Consider the following 21,657-nt stretch of genomic DNA (forward strand, 5'->3'; position numbering starts at 1 on the left):
CCTTTCACTCTTGATTCCAACCAGACTGCTCTATTTGAACTTTTAAGATCCTCTCTCAATTGGCATAATAAATAACTTAATTCTACTCTTGATTTAAGGCTTGCTTCCACATACTTTATTCTCATCCTTTGCATTATCTTTTATACAAGTTCTAAATGCCCACTGAATATAAAATTGCTTGAATATTACAATTGCTTAATTGGCTCTGCTTTTAGTCTCCTCCTTCTCACCTTCAAAAATATTTTTGATACATTCTAGATATGTTTGATAAATTCTGTAAATTTACCTGTATAAATTATCAATAAGTACATACAACATAATCCCTGTCCTTATGGAGCTAACAATCTGTTTAGGGACACAATAAATACCTATGAAAAATGGGATCTCAGCACTATATAATTAAGGGAGCAGTATGTGCTACAGAACATACATGCAATAATCATTCAGAGGGATGAGCTACTGCAGTGGAGAGAGATGTAAAGTGTCCTGGAGTGGAGAAATCTTAAATTGGATGCTAAATAATGGTAATAGATAGATAGAAGCATGTGAGTGTGAAAAAAAAAGGAGAGATAATAAAAACTTCCTGTATCTGTCACACAATTATTGTTTGATAAATAAAGTTACTTTGTAATCCATAAAAGAACTTAATTGAATCCAGAGGCAATGAATTTTGGAACTTTGGATTTTCTCTCTGACTTCTTCATTTCTTCTACTCTCTGAAATTAATTCATTTTTTTCTTTATCAAAATTTCTGTCCCTAAATTCACTATTATTCAGTCCTATCCTTTCATTATTTCATTTGCTTTTCAGTTAAGTGTGGTTTGTAAGGCCAGTCATTCTAGCCTTGTTATCACTAATATCCTGGGATCCCTTAAAAGCTGAGTAAACGCCAAAGACCATTAATGTTTTAATTCCAGCTTGCTGAGAACCTCTAGCCAAAAGCAGATCAAATGACTCCATTGTAGACATTCTCTTTTACTTCATTTGGGGCCACAGTGTTGATTCAGAATCTTTTTTCTCATTTCTACTTGACTTCTTATAAAGTGTTCTACAGTTAAATCTTACAAAAATTTTCTTACTTTCCTAGTGCTGTCATCATAGATTTCACTTGACAGATGAGACAGGTGGTATACTATTAAAAAGAGTTTTAGGCAATCTCAGTTTCTTCTTCTATGTAATGGAAATAATATTAACCACCTCATAGAATTGTTTGTTTGTTCATACTTTCATTTAGCTGACTAGTATTTGATGAGCATGTATTTTGAGACAAACAAGACCCTACACATGGAAAATAATGCCATTAACAATACAGATATTGTCCCTGTCCTCAAGGACGTTGCATTGAGTGGTAGCATTAACGATATGCCAGAAAGCAAATATAAATAAATGTGACAAATTCTAAGAAGGAAATAAACAGGATGAAATAAACATGGTTCTATGATAAAGTTACTGCAATTGGTTGTATGAAGGTTAGAAAGTCTACTTTGTAAAAGTTTGTCAGGAAAGGCTTCCTGAGGTGGTGACAGCTAAACGGAGTGTTGAAGAATGAGAGGGACAATGATGTAAAAAGAGCTGCTAAGGAAGCAGTGTAGATCGTGGAGTCTGTAAGGACTGGAAAGAAGGAGCATGGCTGGAACTTTGTAAGCAAGGGGAAAAGTGGGACAAGATGTAACTGGAAAAGCCAGGCCATTAGGAGCTTTGCACATAGGATAAGAACTGAGCATTTTATTCTCATGGCATGGAACATCATTACAAGCCTTTTAGCAGAGTAGTGGAGTAATGTAATGATCTGATTTACATTTTTGGGTTTTGGGGTGTTTTTTGTTGTTTGAGACAGGGTCTTGCTCTGTCAGCCAGGGTGGAGTGCAGTGATGGTGTCATAGCTTACTGCAGCCTCAAACTCCTGAGCTCAAGTGATCCTCCTGCCTCAGCCTCCTGAGTAGCTGGGACTACAGATGTATACCACCATGCCCAGCTATTTTTGTTTGTTTTAACAGAGACAAGATCTCAATATGTTGCACAGGCTGGTCTCCAACTCCTGAGCTCAAGCAATCCTCCCACCTCAGCCTCCCAAAGTTCTGGGGTTACAGGCATGAGCCAACGCACCCAGCCTGAGTTACATTTTTTTGAAGAAGGCATTATGGCTACAGTAGGAAGAATGTGTCTTAGGAGGGCATGAATGATAGGAAAGAGAAGGGTTAATATGTAGTTGCAGTGGAACACAGCAATGACAGTGGTTGCTGTTAGGATCATGGCAGGGGATATAAAAAGAGTTAGCATATTCTATATATATTTTGATAGTAGAACAAATAGGACTTACTGATTCAAGACTGTATGTCAGGGGAGAGATTAAAGAAATAAAGAGTTTAAGAATGAGTCATAGATGACCAGTTTGAACGATTGATCAGTTGGTTGTGGTGTCATTTACTGAGCTGAGGAATAGTTGGTGGGGGTGGAAGAGGGGCATGGAATCCATAGTCCAGTTTAGAAATTTTCCGTTTGAATAAGGCTGTGAAGTGTAAATGTCAATGTGTGTTTATAATATTCAGGTCTTAAATTCAGCATGTCTGTCTGGTCTAGAGATGTGTTTTTGGAAGGCGTCATAAACTGTGGAACTGAATAAAATTACCCAGGAGAAAGTGCAATTGATTTAAGAAAGAGAGAAAAATAACCCAGCCCAAGCCCTGAGGAGCTCCTGACATTAAGAAGCAGGGTCAAAGCAGAGGAGACAGCAAAGAAATATGGTAGAAATTTGGGAAGTGTGATGTCATGGAAGTTGAGAAAAGAAATTGTGGGAGGAAAAGGAGTCAGCTAGGCCCAAGCCTGATGAAAGGTTGGATAAAATGCAATTGCAGAATCGTCCATCGAATTTGGCTGCATGGAATTTGGTGACAAAGACAAGAGCAGTTTTAATTGAGAGGTGGTGACACAAAACAGATTAGTATGGAATGAAGTGTGAAAAAGAGGTGAGGAATATAATACTTGTTAAGTGTAGTGTTACTGAAAAGAAAAACATAGATGACTAGAAAAGTTATATGAGGCTAAGAGGACAGTTTTGTCATTTGTGTTTTGTTTATTTTTGATGGAGACACTAGATCATATTTTTTTGTGCTGATAGTAATGACCCAGTAGAAAAGAAAGTTATTACTAATGCATCAGAAAGAGTGAATATTGAGAAGACATCAGATGCTGGAATCAGATGACAAGTGGAATAATATTCCTTTAGGAGGAAGGACCCCACATTCCCCACATCACTTGTTTGGAATGGGAATATGGCAACAAGGTTTGGAAATATATGCTTAGATCTCTGGACTTGTTAGTGCAAAGACAGCTTTAATTTTTTCTGTGAGTAATAAGATAAAATCACTGGCTAAAAGAGAGGTGTAAGGAGTTGGGAAGTTTGAAGAAAGAAGACGTGGTATGAGTACTGCATTTGCAGAGTATTAAAACAAAAACTTATTAAGGAAAACTTCATGAATATCTGTCTGAAAACAAGAGATTAGTTCTCTCCCTTTTCTCAACATCCTTAATTTCTACCCCCTTATGAATATGTAGCTTCACCAGCTTTTAAAAGTGTATATTACAGACGGAAATCACTTCTATAGTGAATCTAGGGAGGCAAAAAATTTAATGGGGAGAAATGGGAAGGGATTTAATTGGGAGAAATGGAAATGGAACAGGATAGAAATTTGACAATTTTGGATTGGTTGTGGGGGTTGAACAATGAGAACACACGGACACAGGGAGGGGAACATTATACACTGGGGCCTGTCGGGGGCTGGGAGGCTAAGGGAAGGATAGCATTAGGAGAAATATCTAATGGAGATGATGGGTTGATGGGTTCAGGAAACCCCCATGGCACGTGTACACCTATGTAACAAACCTGCACGTTCTGCACATGTATCCCAGAACTTAAAGTATAATAATAATTTTAAAAAGAAATTTGACACTTTTTTTGGTACTGCTCAAATTAAGGGGAAAGTTTATTTTATTTTCAGATATGAAGTGTCAGTACATAAATTTTTTTATGTGTTTGTTATTGATGTTCAAATTTGAGAGTCCTCATATCCTGAGGCAGAAGGAACATTTCCACGGACACATAACACAATTCTATATCCTTTATTACTTCAGTGGTTTCTCTTTTGCTTCCTTTTTCAACTGGAAAAGAAGGGCTTTTCATGATATATGATGTTGTACTCAACCATCCAGAAATATAGTAAATAACCCACAAGATGCAATTTCACTGGAGGGGGATCATAAGCTCTTAGAGGGCAGCAGTATTTGCCTCGTGCTTATTTTGCATCTCATCCACTTTGTAGTAATCCCCACAGATGGAAAACTTAATTAAGGATGATGGGGAACTTAGAGCAGGCACTGACACAGGGAATCTAAGACTCAAATACCCTGTTTTAATCAGAATTCAGTTTTTATATAATAAAATTTCACATTTTAAACAAGGAATGAAAAATACAAGCAAAGTTACAGAAGAATGCCATAAAATAAGCCATCAAGAATGTGGGAAAAAAATCATAAACTTTTTGTGTAAATTTGAGAAAGCATAATAGGATGGAGGAAATTTAGCATGAAATACACGAATTATATGTAGAAATTAGCTGTGTACATGGTCAAATATAAATGTGAGTGCTGCCTTTCTTCCAAATCATGTCAAAGACTTTTTGGAAATGATGAAGTTAAGAGCAATTAGTATGTGGGCAAGTGAACACATTCCAGAGAATCAAAATTGCTTGGGATGACATTGGGTACTCTCTTAGGCTAAGATTATATGATGAGTCCTTTTATATCAGCTGCTTTTTTTTACAGTACTTTTTCTTCTATTTCCTGTCTGTGCCTTTTACTTTGAGACTGTCACATTTCAATTCTTTATATCTCTGCTTTATTTTACCATTTCAGAAGTGACACCAAGCTAATGCTTCCTCTAATCTCATACCTGCCAATAATACTAAGGTCAGTGCAAAGCCCCAATGTCAGGAGGAATAGCTCTGTCGCAATGTTTCAATAATGGCAATGCTTTGACAAGCACATTTGATGAGTTTCCTACCTGTTATTTTCTATTATCAGAAAACAAACACAAACAAACAAGAACACCTTTTTGTTTTAATCTCCAAGACTGACTAAAGCCTTATCTTTCTTTCAGTCTTGTTGGCCTAGGCACAGGCGAGTGAACGGCACTATTTTTGGTGGCATCTGTGAGCCATGTCAGTGCTTTGGTCATGCGGAGTCCTGCGATGACGTCACTGGAGAATGCCTCGTAAGTGCTGTCTTCTTTGGGGGTGCTGATTGACAAGGCTGAAATCACCTCAACAGATGCTACAATTCAGTTACTACCCTGGGGACCTTAAACACTTGAGTCAAGAAGTGCTTTAACAAAGATCTTTGTATTGAACTGAATTGGAACTGAGAATGCTCTTTCATATGTGATTTCCCTAATGAGTATGAGGAAGTGTTTATTCATATTAATCCAAGAATTAAATTAAAATCAGATATATTTTTATAAGGCATAACTTATGATTGGAGATATAACTACCATGAATATATATGGTTTCACTTCCTTCCATAAATCTATGAAAAGTACAGTGTACTTTTAAAATAGAAAATAATTTATATCCCCATAATATGAAAAGTGTAAAATATAACCTTTATAGTAAACATAATTAAGGTTTCCTCATGTTGAAAATGAAAACATACTACGTATTTTTATTTAAAATGTTCAGAATTTAACTAAACACAGTGTCATTTGTAATTTAAAAATAAAAACAATATGTAATACATACTCACCAGAGCTGCTTCTCCTTTACAATTAAGTCTAAGCTTTAACCAGAAAATAGGCTTTATAAAGTGCAAAGCACTTTCCATCCTGCTAAGAAGCCTTAGGATTGGAGAATTACACTGGATAGACCATTCTGATTAACTCAAGGGCACATTAGTTTTATATTGTCTGACATGGCATGAAGCTTGAAACAACACTTCTCATTTCATTAGTCTTGCAGAAACACAATTTAAAATGGTGCCAATTTAGGAGGATATCATACTCTCATTTCCCTGAAGAATTTAAGGCGGACTCTGTTATCTGTAATTCTTAATGTTCTATCTTTCTCTTGCTCATTTTCTCCCATTTCTCTTCTACTTAAAAGCTTCTGGGAAAAATCCAAAATGAAAATTCAGGGCTTTTGTTTCAGTGTAATTTGGCATTTCGGTTTATTGATGCTCTTTCTCTTTTCTCTATATAAGATTTTGTTTAATTGCATTGCATTATAAAGCATGAGAGCCTTAATTTGTGGATCAGTAGATTTTTGACATGACATTTTTATGAATAGAAAGACTAAGTGATTTTCATTTTAATTATGCTGTAAGTCTTTTAAAATGTACTTTGGGAAAAATATTGGGTTACCTTTAAACACTTTACTAACATGCAGTAGGAAATAATACTCAGCCCAAAACGGACATGGCATTGTTTTACTTACCCTAAGAAGACAAAAATAAGTATGCCATAATACCAAACTCATAATGTTCCCTATAGTCATATTTCATGTTGAATTCATTAGGATAAAATCAAATCAAATTTTCATGCTGAATTCATTAGGATGAAAGCAAATTAGTCCATTTGGTGATGTGATATTTCTAAAACTAGAAGCCTTTTTTAACTAATAAAACAGTGTCATTCAGCATAATTTTGAGAGAAAGAAGGGAGAGACCAGACCCTACTAATGACACCTAGTTTACTAATTTTGTTTCATGAACAGAGAGATATGAGGTCTCCTTCAAATAAGAGAGTGATCTTGAGGAAACAGTGGACATCTTGATGATAAAGACAGAATCTGATGTTTCCTGAATTTTCCATCATAGCTAGTAAATAGGTAATCATGTAGGATATACTGACTTTCAAGTGCCCTTTCTTCAAAATAGTATTGATAACTAAGTGCTGATATTCCATTTTGAGTATATGGGTTCTGATATAATACACAAAGAGAAGAATATTTGAATGTTGCTCATCAAGGACATTCTTACTGTTTAGTTGACCCTGCATTTTAGCTTCTTGTTTATTTTTCATGGTTTTTACCCAGCATTAAATAGCATGGTTTTTACCATGAAAAATAAATTTATAAGTTTATAAAGCTTAGCTTGCTTTAAAATTTGATTATAAATTATCTGAAAAATATTTTTGGCACCAGAACAAAATCTAAACTTCTGCAATAGTGTAGGTCTATATTAAAAAGACATTTTAACTCAAAGTGCATTTGAAGTAAGCCAGGAAGTATTCAATGTCACATGGAAAGATTGCATGCTTGCTTCTTCTCATGGTTCTTGTGATATGTAATGTGAGCAAAATTTTGTAAAGCGCTTTTGTAACAGGACACCTGTAAAAATAACCAATCCATCAGAGTGAAGCTTCCATCTTTTTGTTTTGATTTCCGTTATATAGGTTGTCTGATGCAGTTTTCTGGTTTCCACTACAAAAGTACTTGAGTTTTAAGATGATTTTTATTTAATGAAACGTGACATTAGAAAATGTAAGAACTACATGTTATTTCTCTTTTAAATCAATAATTGGAAATAAAAAACCCTCTCAATTATGCAAGATTTTCAGTTGAATGTTAGAAATACCATTTTCAACATGTTTAAGGCAAAATTAATTTTTGATTCAATTTTTTAAAACCCTTAAGTATTTGAAGTCATAATTTTAGTTGTATCAGTGAGATAACATGCAAATAATTTTACAAAAAAACAAATAATTCTTTAGTAATAGCTTAGTTTAGCTAAACTTAAAAATTGAAAGGAAGTAAAACAAAAATCAAATCAGGGGAAAAATCTTTCTTCAAATGGATCTTTTAATGCACATTAAATCCCAATATACTGCATTATTAAGGCAACTATTCATAGTGAAGCTGACCTTAATGCTATCTTTTAAAAAGTTTTGTTAAAAATAAATTTGAGAAAGAATTTTAAATAACTTAGAGAAAAGCCTGTTTTCAAATATCACGTTACTACAGAAATACATATTCACATTTAGTTGATGAAACTGGCATGTGATGTTTAAAATTTTTAATTTTCTCAATGTTTAATTATGAGTCAAGTAAGCTTCTCACAGATGTAATATAGTAGCGCATTGTCCAAACCATCAGAGTCCACTGAGGCCAAAATTAATGTCTGAGCTAAGAGGGCATAGCCCCGGAGGATTTGTATGATTAGCCACAGTTCCCATTAAATCAGCAATTTCAAGCTGAACAATTGATTTTTACCTAGAATCAGCTACAATTTCCATTAAACATATGTTATTAGTGCTCTATGACTACACACACACACACACACACACACACACACATGCTCGCGCGTGCAATATCATGTATTTTCTTAAGGAAAATAAAGAAAAAATGAAGTAAGATTTGCATAATGAAAAACATTAAAATGAATTTCAATCATCTTTTTGTAAGTATGCATATGCTGAAACTACTGTGTTGTTTATAAGCTAGATATTAAATTAACTTTCAGTGCTATTTCCCTTCTGTAAAATTGACCATATAACATGGAAAAATTATTCTTGCTGGCAGGGAGCAGACTAATGACTTCGTAGACCTATTTTTGGCAACATGTTGATCCCTGACACCCAAATAATAAACTCTGGTGCTCATTTCTTTCCCAGAACTGTAAGGATCACACAGGTGGCCCATACTGTGATAAATGTCTTCCTGGTTTCTATGGCGATCCTACTAAAGGAACCTCTGAAGACTGTCAACCTTGTGCCTGTCCACTCAATATCCCATCCAATAAGTAAGTAACAAACTTACCCCTTGAATAAGTTCAGCATCCATTTCTGCAAGTACACTTTTCATAGCAAATATACACTTCCTCTTATCCCATGTAAATAAATAATAAACACAGACATGAATTTTTTCAGGAAAATAATACGAATTTTTTCAAACCTAAGCTATTTAAAACTATGAGGATTTCTAAGAATTTGTAATTTTTTTAGCTCTAGTTTTGGTGATTTAATTTCTAAGAGTAGAACTCAAATAGAATTTCTACACCAATTCCAAAGAACATAAATATTTTATACAAACACATACATGTGCATGCATGTACACACCTACACACAGACACATACCCAACTTCATACCTTAATAAAAGGATACAAATACAGCTAATTTGGGTTCTACCCATACACTATTTTTTTGTGAATCTTGGACAAGTCATAAACCTCTCAAAAAGTAAAATGAAGGGACTGATTTAACTGACTTTTAGGCACCCATTCTATCCCTTCTTTTTAGAAAAATTCGTTGTTCACCTAGAACAACCACCTCTTAGAGCAGATTTAAGAAAACAAACAACAAGAAAGAATGCTTTACTTCCTCATTTCCTTACCTTTTAGGGGAATGCTATATCTGGCCACTTGAATTCACATTCCCTCAGGGCAGCCATCTCTCAGTAAACAGCTAAGCACACCCCAACCAAAAATGTTGTTTTGTTTTTAAATTGGGATACTGTGTTGAATAAAAATCAACAATTTTTACTCAAAAGTGATTATAAATAACTATACTTTTAGATAAAAGGAAATTCTTTTCTGAAGAACTCTCTTAAAGGTGAGCTTAATGCTTAATAAAGTTCATATCGTATTGTACAGTTTCCAGCTATCTCTAGGCACTGTGACAACACTGACGGAGCAAAAATTTTCAATGATCTTGAAGGGAAATCTGTCAGCTATAGTCTTTTAATGTGAAGATGTGATCAAGTAGGTCATACTTCAAACTCTTACCCAGAATGCACTAATTAAAATGGTCTTTTGTTGGATTCAATGAATGCTATAAGCTAAAGACTTTGAGATAATTCTAACATTAAGTTTAAATGTTCTCCTTGGAACTGTGCTTCCTACTGTTAATCCACATGAAATCCTTATCCTCCCAATGACCTTCTTTACTCAGAATTTTTTACCTTACTCATTGTTTGGAAAAGAAGAGAAAGCACTGCTATTTAATAAAAGCAGACTACTATATTCTAGGCCAAACACTATATTTGGTATTATTTCACCTTCAACTATAACTCAGTAAGGAAGATATTATCATCCTCATTGTATAGATTAAGAAATGAAGGCCATCAGTAGAAAAATGGCATTATGGTGCCAATTCTAGAGCCAGACTCTTTGGTTTAAATGCTGAGTTCCATACTTTCCAGCTGTGCAACTTTAGGCAAGTCACTGAAACTCTCTGTGCCTCAATTCTGTCACCATTAGTTATAATAATAGGACTCTCATAGGGTTGATGTAGGAAAGACATAATTAAAATGTGTAAACCACCTGAACTGTGACTGGATATGATGAACCCAATCTAAGAGCTGATTGTTATTAACCTGCTCAGAGTCATAAAGCATTAAAGTGTCAGAGCTGGAATTTTAGTTTTAAAATCCATGTGCTTTCCAAATCTCTATGGTCTACAATGAAGACTTCTTTAAAAAAAAAATACACACTGCATTTTAAGTGATAACACTAAAAGCAATAATTAATTCATTGGATAAGTCAATTTATCTAGCAAAGTTTTGAGAAAATAAGACATTGGTTTAATGCAGGGGTCCTCAACCATCTACGGCCTGTTAGGAACTGGGCCGCCTAGCAGGAAGTGAGTGGTGGGCGTTACTACCTGAGCTCCGCCTCCTAACAGATCAGGCAGGCATTAGATTCTCATAGCAGCTCGAACCCTATTGCGAACTGCACCCGCGAGGGATCTAGGTTGCATGCTGCTTATGAGAGTCTAACTAATGCCTGATGATCTGACGTGGAACAGTTTTATCCCAAAACTCCTCCCCTGCGTCTGTGGAAAAATTGTCTCCAACAAAATGAGTACCTGGTGCCAAAAATGTTGGGGACCACTGGTTAATGTATAGTAGTGATCATTTCCAGGGCCTAAGGCATCAGCCTAAATGGGCTCAAAACTGAAGATTCTTTAACAACCAAGGATGTTAGAGAAGAGGAAGAAGGCAAGAGAGAAACCTGTTGGAAAATAATTAATATAGGAGAACAAATGAAATATATTCCTTCATAATTAAAGGCTACTCAAGCCTGTGATAGTCATAACATGACACAAAACCTGCACTTTGGTATATATGCGAAGGGTTAGATCACTCAGTGGAAGACCTACTCGTTTGCCATGGCTGAATGGCATTCTCTTAACCATCTTCATTTACATGAAACTCATTGTTCATGACTAACTTGCATTTGAGGAAAGCAAAAGGATTGCATCTGGCCACTGGTATTGCATCTCCTTCTCAGCCAAGATGTCATGAACATTAGCACCACTATCAATCCAGCAGAGCTGGCTGCCCATTGCACCACATGAATTCCAGCTGAATACATATTAGAATTATATAATTGATTGAATATGTAAACCCTATGGATTTGCCCTCAAGTCTGACCAACATTACTATAAATGCAGAGGAAACAGGGAGATAATTTTGCTTGGATAATTATAGGCATTCATGACCCATTGTTGTCTCTTTATTTGTTGTGCATGTACTTGGATAATGGGTTCTAATTGTTGTTACTGAAAAAGAAAGAAAGTCTGCAAGCATTAAAACACAATCCATCAGTGCCAAAGGGATTGGGGTTCCAGTGTCCAATAATGTTATTTCCTAAAAGATGTGTATTCCAATTTGGTATAATTATGTTGATCCTGATTTTTTAAAATGCATATAACACAGTGATAACAATACCAGTAACACCAAGTATTTAATGATTCTTTCATTTTCAAAGTGCTTTCACTTAGAGTAATTAATAATTATTAGTAAATATTAATAATTAGCAAATTATCAAATATTAATATTATAAAATATTAAAATTAGCAAATTACTAAATAATTTTACTTTTAGTAGTAGAATTGGGACTAGAGTAGCAATCTATTTTAAATTCCAGCTTTCAATGTGGCATTTTAACAAGTAGAAAGAGAGGGCAGTGATAATTCACTTAGTTTATAAATCCTAGAAGTTTTGTGAGAGGGTTATAATGTCTTTTACATTTAAAACAATTTTACTTTTAAAACAACTAGAAAATTTGCATAGTTTAGCTGCACAACTGTGATGAGAAAAATCCATTTTCATCCAACAACCTGAAATGTTTAAAAAAAAATCACTAAACAAGATACTTAATGACCTAGGGAAACTACCTTTTTAAAAAGGTTTTATAAAAAACATTGCTGTTATAATGTGAGCTAGAAACTCTGAGATATGAATTGAATATTTGCATATAATCATGAAGATGGGATTTTAATTTCCACGGGTTATTCAGAGAAAAAAAAAAGAGGGGGACCTAAAGTTTGCTGCAACCTTCAAGGGAAGTCTAAACCTTAGTGATAGTTTTACCTTGGTGATTTATCTATTTAATCCCTGGTCATAAATCTTATAGATCACAAGCATTTTGGCTCCAAATTTCTTAGATAATATTGCTAAATAAATCAAATATGTAAGAAGATAGAGATAGATTGGTATAATTATTATGATGTATGAATACAGAGAAGCATATAATATTTAAATTATACATATATATCAACTTCATCAACTATTTACGGTGATCACTGTGCTTGGCCTTCTCATCTTGTTGATGTATATATTCTAGCTATAGATTGTAACTAGGCAGTAAAATTTATCTGGAGAGAAGCAAATAACAATGTAACTATTTCAAATGTTTATATTCATTAATTTCTGGCATCACATAGCTTATAGGTTAAATAAAATATGAAAGAGATATGTGAATCTCTGCCTTTGAATACTTAGGATGTGTTTGAATATATAATATTATTGAAGTTGTTATAGAGTTTCATCAGTTATATAATAAAATATATTATTGGCACAAGGCTGGACAGAGACAGGCCCTCAATAAGTTCTATCTGCTAATATCATTGTAAACACTACTGGTTTGTGTGGGTCAGGAATGCTGAAATTCAAGTTTTTGAAAGAATGAAACTCAAATTCGAGTTGACCTTTGGGCTCATTCAAGAGATTGTTTGAATGCACATTGTTAAAATTAATATAGAGAAATATATTCCAAGACAATAGGTAAACTTAAGGAAACTTTCAATTCAACCATATTCTCTAGAAAATTGAGAATGCTCTAGATGTTTTAGTGCTCTTTCCTACACATTGTTTTATGTCCACATGGGAGATTATGATGGGTCTTCCTGGTTCCATATACCAAAGGAAAAAACTAAAGTTCAGAGAAATTAAGTGCCTTGATAGTGATTATACAGCTTGCTTGTGGCAGAACCAATATTGGAGCTCATATATTTTGGCTCACCTCTCTGTGCTTCTTCCAATGGGGCTACAGTAATAGAAACAATTACAGAAACATTGAAAAGAAGCAAAAAAAATCAATAGAATTTAATATCAGACAAACTGTAAATGTTCACTGCAAAAATCAGTAAATCCTCACTGTTTGGCAAGAGTTATGTTAACTATGCTACGTAGTTACAGTTACATTAACAGCTATGTTAATGTAAGGGACTAAAGCAGGATGAGAAAACTGCACATTTAATTCTTTATTAACTAAATACCTTTAACGTTAAATCAACATACCTTAATTTGTTTAAAAATTTGTAAAAAAAAAAAAAGGCAAAGTTTTTAAAAAAATTAATAAATTGTATCTATAATTTATTATGACACTATGCTGTCATACTTTTTCAGTATAAAAGGGTTTATCAAATCAATCATATTATTCCATTTTGCAGAATGGGAAACAGGTTTAGAGAAATATATCGTTCAAAGACATACTTAGAAAATAAATCAAGTCTAATTAAAAAATGTAATTGTGGAGATTAAATCAGATTTCATAGTACTTAAAGGTAATTAAAGAAATAAGTGTTTGCTTAATGATTCTCCTGAGAATAAGTAGGAGAGATCATTGAACTGAAGAAGAAAAACTTAGAAACTTCAGAAATTTATGAAGCTAACACCAAAATCATGAAGTAAATGAATTTTTTCTTTTCCTCCTCTTCCTCTCAGTCCCTGCCCCTTTTCAGTTACGTGTGAATATTCTCATTACACTCATCTCCAGCTTCTCCACTGACACTGTGTAGCCACTCAAAATGGTTTCTCTTATCCTACCCAACTGTTCAAGATAATAATTAGTTGAAAGGAGTCCTGATCCCCTGTTGTGTATGCAAATACAAAACATGCCCTGATTTTCTAACCCTAATGATGGAAGTTTTAATTTTATACCCATGATTAAAGGAGTGCTTGTTTTATATCACATACAATCCCAAGAAGCAATTCATTATGTTTTATTTCAAATGCATGACAGTTAAAGACACACAAAATATTCTCACACATTGACTTAATATGTGTTTAATTTTATTTTAGAGTATTGGATTAACTCTCTGTGGGAGCATTTTACGATAGAACTGAATTTCAGGACCCACAGGAGAACTTTCCCTAATGTCTGATAATCAGGAATTGTTGAGCTTCTATTGAGCAACTGTTTTGCTTTTGGCTTCTGGCTGCTCTGAATCAGGCCAGATGCCAGCAGAGATGGGGAGAAATTCTACCCAAAATCCGATGGGTGCAGAAACCCATCTACTCATGCCTAATAATTTTTTAATTTGTTTCACTCCTAGGACTTTGGTCTACCTGATGCTTTCCAACAACTAACACAGATCCTCAGTTACCATTCCCAGTACATTATTCCCCTGCCCACCCTCTTTTCACCTGCTGGACAACCTTATTTACCTGTTGATTGTTCCCTTTTGCGTTAGCTGTGAAAAACCTCAAAGCCAAATGTTGATCCACCATTATCAAATGAACGCAGGTTATAACATGCGTTTTGAATTCTAAATATACCCTTGAGTTTATCTTTTTTTTAGTATTTTTTTCTCTTTAACCTTGCTTTATTCTTAATAAACATATTTTGACAGATAGAATTAAATTCTTTTAAGAACAAGGTTAATTGTTTCTGTATGTATGCATTCACATACATAAACATATATAGATTGTTGACATAGTCACATGTATACACATGTATGTATATATATATATATGCATACATATATACATGCTTATAAGTAGATCATTACAAAAATAAAAGTATATATTCAGCCATTAAGAGGGATTATTTTCATGTCCAGCTTTTTATTGGTTATCCCAATAACGGCTTCCCTTCCTCGCCTATTTGTGGAAAATGCCTGCTGCTCTTGGCTTTCTCGTGTTTCCTGTGGCGTGGTTTGGATAATCCAGGATGAAGAACATTTTCTGCTGGTGTGGAGCTAGCCAAATAGAGTTAAATGACATAATCTTGGAATCACTTGAGGTCAATGATGATCTCACAATTTCCTCTTTGTGTCACCGAACAATTAGCTTCATGTCTTGGCCAAAATCAGTGCTAAGTCACTGCATTTGCCAATGCAAATTCTGTAGACGTTTTTTATTGTGCATGTTTATTTCCCACTCTAATTTTATTTTTGTTGTTGAATGCCATCTTCTGCCATAGCTGTAACTGCAATTATAGCAATAAGAGAGTGAATCTTCAGTTTATGTTGTCGAAAGAATATCAAAGCACAAATACAGATATATTTTATGAGAAAGTTTTATTTGGATGCATTATGTCGAGTATCTATATTACTAGAAACTTAAACTTACTTAATTCTTACCAGTAGGTTTCAATGACAATTGGTTATAGGAAGAAGAGAATATCACATTAAGAATCTAAAGTCCTAGATCCCATACTAAATTCTCCTGGAAATTTTGTATATGACCTTGGTTAAGAAAAACTGTGCCTGCCCCAACCAGCTCATAGGATTTTGTGAAACTGGTGATAAAATTGTAAAAGTATTCTAAACTGTAAGGAGATAGTCAAATCTAACATATTTTTATTGCCTAATTTTTTCTTGAAAAAGTGTTGATTTTTGTCAGTGAGCACCTTTTACTTTACTTATGTTGGTTTTAACTGACATGTGAGTGTATTTAAGAATCTGAAATCTATTTTATGAATAGCTTTAAAGTGTCAAGGCCAGGTGCAATGGCTCATGCCTGTAATCCTAGCACTTTGGGAAGCCAAGGCAGGTGGATCACTTGAGGTCAGGAGTTCAAGACCAGCCTGGCCAATATGGTGAGACCCCATTTCTACTAAAAATACAAAAACGGGCCGGGCCTGGTAGCACCTGCTTGCAATCCCAGCTACTCAGGAGGCCGAGATATGAGAATTGCTTGAACCCAGTAGGCAGAAGTTTCAGTGAGCCAAGATCACGCCACTGCACTCCAGCCTGGGCAACAGAGCAAGACTCTGTCTCAAATAAAATAAAATATTTTTTAAAAATGTCAGAAGCCTTGTCAACCACCACTGACAAGAGTTATGATAAACCGATTTAGGATTATAAGAAATAATTGGTATGGTTTTCTTTCAATCAGTGTAGTCCCACAGAGGTGGGAAACCCAGGACTTCTGGTTGGAGTCATTTTCTCAGCAGATGAGATAAGTTACAGAATGCCAGGTTTCAAAGAAGACATATATATGCTACAGAGATTGGTCAAAATGCAGTTCTCACTTTTATGTCTGAAAACAATAACAGCAAATCACTGGATGTGGATGAGAGTAAATCCTTTTTTTTAATTATTTTAACCTGTGCATCTTCAGTGCAATCACAATCCTGTCAAGAAAATCACCCATAGTGAACTGTCTTTGGGTACAGGATGCTTTATAAAAGGAGGTTCTTTACTCGCAGTGCACACACTGGGTATGTCTTGTCTGCTGTTCATGACAGCTACCAGAACTCCTTAATGTAGAATCTTTGATCCAGATAATATTTTTAAATTCAAAGCATCCCAGACCAGGCTTTATCTCCTTGACCCAGCAGATTCATTTAGACTTTCCACTGAGTTGAAATGTTTAAAATGATAGACTTACCTGGTCCTAATATCTTGCTAGTATCCCAAAAATAGGAAGAACTATTAAATCTTTACAGAACTACCCTGAGTTAAGCCAGAGAAATATTATTCAGAAATAGTGTTCATGATCTGATCTGCACCAAAGTTGAGAAAGTATTTCAAAGTAATTCAAGTGTCAGGAGCAGGATGAAATCAGGACTTGCAATGTTTAATTTGTTGTTATTTCTTTAATTCATTTAGCCATCAAGCAAGTCTCTATTGAATTGCCCTGTCATATATAATAGAAAATAAACCTACTTAGGGAAAACATAATAAGAGAAAGATTAATTGAGGGCATTTCTGTTTAAAATGGTAGCTCAGCAGACCTTACAGAATTCAAAATGGTTGATGGCCCTTCAGAGAGCCGGTCAAGAACCGCATTACCGTGTGTCAATCTTGGGGTAGGGGTTCATGTATGAGAGGTCCCTCTCACAAGGCAAGCATGGCTGCAGTGAAACATGTTGTTGAAGGCTAAAGCTAGCACCTGAGTTCTCTGTTGGTTCTTCATCTGGTGTTCAGCTCTATTACTTCAGACCCAAATTAGAAATATGTGCAAAGAGAGAAGTGAACTTTGAAACATACCAGAAGCTATGAGTTGGCAAGGTTGCTTTTGTTTGGTTAGGTTTATGATAAGTTTAGGTAGAATATGCACACTTGATCTCTTCTGAAAGCTTTCCCGAGGATCCCATCAGTGTGAGGGCATACCTGCAAGGAAGCACATGCCGCAGCCTGCACACAGGCACGCCCCACTATGGCAGTAGCTGAAGAAGGAAGCACTGCCACCACCACTACCACATACTGAGATTTCCAAAATTGCTAGCTAATTTCTCCAGGCTGCTTCAAATTCAGAGGGATTTGGCTACAGAAGAAAGTATGTGAGGCTGCATATGTGCCAGGCCTGGAGGAATTTCTAAAAAGCAGCTATATATTTCCACTTGTTACTGATGATCACGACCCAGAGCAGTCGAAAGTCAGTTAATAACATGTCACAGGGATACTGCTCTCCACTGGGCTATATTCACGTCTGCAGAAATAGCAATGTCATTTCATCCTCCATTGGCCAGACGCTAATCTCTGTCTCTGGGGTGAGAATGACCAGCCTGTAGTCTTTGGTCAGAGCAGTGGTGGAGAGAAAGAAATGAGAAAATGCTAATGACTTTGTGTATGTGCTTCTTCCTTGTCCCTGTTTTCCGCAACAACATCAACAAAGCTTTAGCCCAACGTGCCATTTAGACCGGAGTCTTGGATTGATCTGTGATGGATGCCCTGTCGGGTACACAGGACCACGCTGTGAGAGGTAAGCGTGTACTACACTGTCTTGCAAAATGATTTCTACCTTGGGAGTTATAAAACCACAGATACAATCATCCTTTGCATCATCCTTTGGAGAAAAATGGCCACACTCAATGAGGTGAAATAAAGTTTCTCAACACACTTGTCAAACAAATGCATTATATTTTGTAATTTATTTATTTTTCAGAAATTGCTTCATAAATCTTCATTCACTCAGAGAATATCTGATTAATGTATTAATCTTAAAGGTTAAGTATTAACCTACAATCTTTGTAGAAAGTATTGCTCAAGTGGAAAGTCATGCACTTTAAGATTTATCTTGCTGTCTATGTAGGCACCATTTATTTTTCATAATTAGCTTTTTGTCCTTAAAATGTAGCTTAAATGCATAGTTCATAGTTCAGCAAGTGGTTCATAATTTACTTTAAATATACTTGAAAATAGAAACAAAATGTAATTTATTATCATGATTTATATCTTCTTCTAATTACTCCTAAACCAGTATTTTAATTCCTGTTGATTTTACTGGGTTGCTTTGCAGTGGAAACAAGAGTATTATTTTATGTAATTTGTGTGATTATATTTCCTCCCGAAATGTTTTTGAAGAAATAATTCTTCTATATATTCAGCCTCAGCATAAAAATGATACAAACTTCCCCCTTGACATCATCGCCAAAAACAAAAACCTCCCTCTGGTTTTCGCACTGGAAATAGTCCCTGCTGCTACCCTTCCTGGGAGGGAGGGGTGCAAAGGAAGTGACCTGCTTTCACTCATCATCACTGAGGCTAACCCTGAAGAGGGCTGTTTCTGCCCTTCTTTTCCTGTCATCTTGGCAGCTATCACCCCTGTTTCAACCAAGATGCATAAAATTAATGAAGCAGGAGCCTATCACCGAGAGAGAATTTAGCTAGCAACTAGCAGTCTGTGGACAAAGTGCCAATGACAGTTCCTAGCAGCAACAAGTACTATTTGTGAGTATGGAAGCATCTGTAAATTAGGAATGGAAGAAAAAAAAAATGAGACAAGCAGCATTTATTTGCAATCAAGAAACTAGATATCTTTAATTGTGTGTGTGTGTGTGTCTGTGTGTGTGTTTAAAGAAAGGCATGTGCATATTACTTACTATAATAGGAGAACATATCATTGCCAAGACAGATTTACATCAAGTGCCTAAACCCCCCAGTTCACTACAGGCAACCTTTTTTTAGCAACTGGAAAATGACAGCTGCTCTGTCATACAAGGCTATTAAATCCACTTATCTAGGTGAGCATAATCTCTGATGTATTTATATTGCTTTACTTTATGTACTATACTCCCTATACATGTTAGACAATAGTTTCTGAACCATCTATAATTTAAAACCCTACATTTTATTTAACAAACATCTGTTTAGCAACTACCATGTGCTGGGTACAGGGCTAGACATTGGATATAAATAGATGCATTTTCCCATCCTTGCCCTCAGCACCTCACATCTTTCTTTAATGCAAGTGGAGGTGGTTGCTTGTATTCTTGGGAGAATTCTATTTGAATAGTAAAAATCACCAAGGAGAGAAATACCTGACAGAAAGTATGATTTCCTGTCTAAAATCTGTATTAATCTGATTCCGAAGATGGCAACATGCATAGCAGTGTAATGAATGGCATATCTAATCTCCAGCTCAAGTTTTTCCACAGTTGATACCATATTTTTCCAGCCAGAATTTAGATTAGGGTTTTCCAGGAATATTTAAGATTTATAATTTCATTGTATTTATGTAAGCCAAAAGAACCCCTTAGATAGATCTAAAATATGAGGGAAACATTTTTTGTTTGAGATGTGCCTGTTGAAGTAGAAGAGAGGGAAGATAAGGGTCAGGGTAAGGAGGAGATACTGGTTGCATTAAAAATCTTGTAATCAAAACCATTCTGTAAGTGATTTATGTGATCAGCTTATGCACATCATCTAAATAAGACCAGAATTTAAAAACTAAAGCAACATTTCCCAAATTGTAGATGTTCCTGGAATAAAGAATTCTGTGATCACATAAGTTTGGGAAGCATCCATTTGCATGTTAAAAGTTCTGGCATGTCCTACAGTGTGTAATTAAGAAATCTGTTCAATTTGTCTAGCTCAGCATTTCCTAAACTTATGTGGCCATAAACCCTCTGCTTTAACTATATAGCAAGAATATATCTCAGACTACAGCTCAGGTGGGACAAGAATTATAACTTTACAGTCTTTATCACAATTTAATTTCTATTTTGAGACCCCTTTCTCCATATGTGGGACCTGTGAGGTCTTAGAAACATCATCTGAGCCCATTTCAAGTTGTTTTCTTCTCCTCTCTCCAAGCTTGAATCAAAGTTCTATTAAGCTTACCTAGTACCAAAGGCCTTATATGCAAGGGTAGAGGGGAGGGTATAATGTCTGTGTGTATATGTTGAGCAAGGGGACATGTGATAGGGCCAGCCAGTGCTGAGTATTTCACCCAAGCATGTTTCTGCTGACTTACGCCTTTTTGTCTGTCCTCCTAATTACCTTTCCTTTCAGGTCTAGAAAGTCTCTCAACTACTTTCATTCCATTCTTGGAGGCACAGGAATCATTCAGCTTCTTTCATTCCATGCTAAGACCCACCGACATCTCTACCATCATCATTTTTCCATCTGCCTTTCCAACTCCATCCCATTTTCTATTTGAAAAAGGATGAGCTACATTTGTGGAACTGGTGTTCCACAGAGCTCGGGGTCTGGCAGATTCCTATGTCTCTGCCTTTTGCCGTGTCAAATCCCTTCATTCAGACATGTAGCACAAGATGGCCTTGCTTCTTGAATCGAGGGGGTGAAGAAAAACAGTGAACAGGGGAATGGCCAAACAAGATACAAGAAAACATGGACTGGTATTCTGTCACAAGTAGAACACTAGTTACAGCTTGGAAAACATTCACTTAGGGCCAAAACACCACTATTTTTGAGGTATCACTGCTTTGCTGGGAAATGACTTAAACAAAGGAAAAAGAAGAGTCAGAGAGTGAAGGGAGAAGGTATTCATGATGATACCTTTGCTAAGATTCTAGACTTTATCATCTGGACAAGAGGAGAACAAAAATAACAAAGAGACGAATCTTGAAGGGCTAAAAGGGATTAAGTAAGCAGTGGAGTATCAAGAGCAATTAAAAAGACTATTGAGCTAAAAGTGAGTTAAATGCTGAGGATACCTGCCTGATCGGACACTAAGTTACTTTCAGAATAAGTTTGTAACCTCAGCAACATGTCATACATTATGGAGAAGGCATTTCAAAAAGACAGGCAAGTTCATCTGGTGGATGCTATAGGACAACATGAAACTTAATGGGATACATAGACTTCTTAAGCCCTCCCCGCTCTCCAGCTGGCAAATTTTTAACAACTCCTCCTTAAGTGATGAGAGAGGGGTCAAAAGCCAGGACTAATCTCACAATTGCCACTGAAAATG

The 21,657-nt window shown here is 35.5% G+C and overlaps 1 protein-coding gene across 1 annotated transcript in view; it reads left to right on the plus strand.

Annotated features, from left to right (window-relative positions):
* The window catches only part of LAMA2 (laminin subunit alpha 2), a 630,974-nt gene that overhangs the window by 368,557 nt on the left and 240,760 nt on the right, over nt 1-21,657 (plus strand). Inside the window, exons 16-18 of the mRNA XM_030809663.1 lie at nt 5,156-5,269; nt 8,660-8,787; nt 18,118-18,204. Of these exons, the coding sequence (XP_030665523.1) occupies nt 5,156-5,269; nt 8,660-8,787; nt 18,118-18,204 (329 nt within the window). The remainder of the gene's footprint in view (nt 1-5,155; nt 5,270-8,659; nt 8,788-18,117; nt 18,205-21,657) is intronic.

Source organism: Nomascus leucogenys, chromosome 3 (genome assembly GCF_006542625.1).
Source record: "Nomascus leucogenys isolate Asia chromosome 3, Asia_NLE_v1, whole genome shotgun sequence".
Lineage (NCBI taxonomy): Eukaryota > Metazoa > Chordata > Mammalia > Primates > Hylobatidae > Nomascus > Nomascus leucogenys.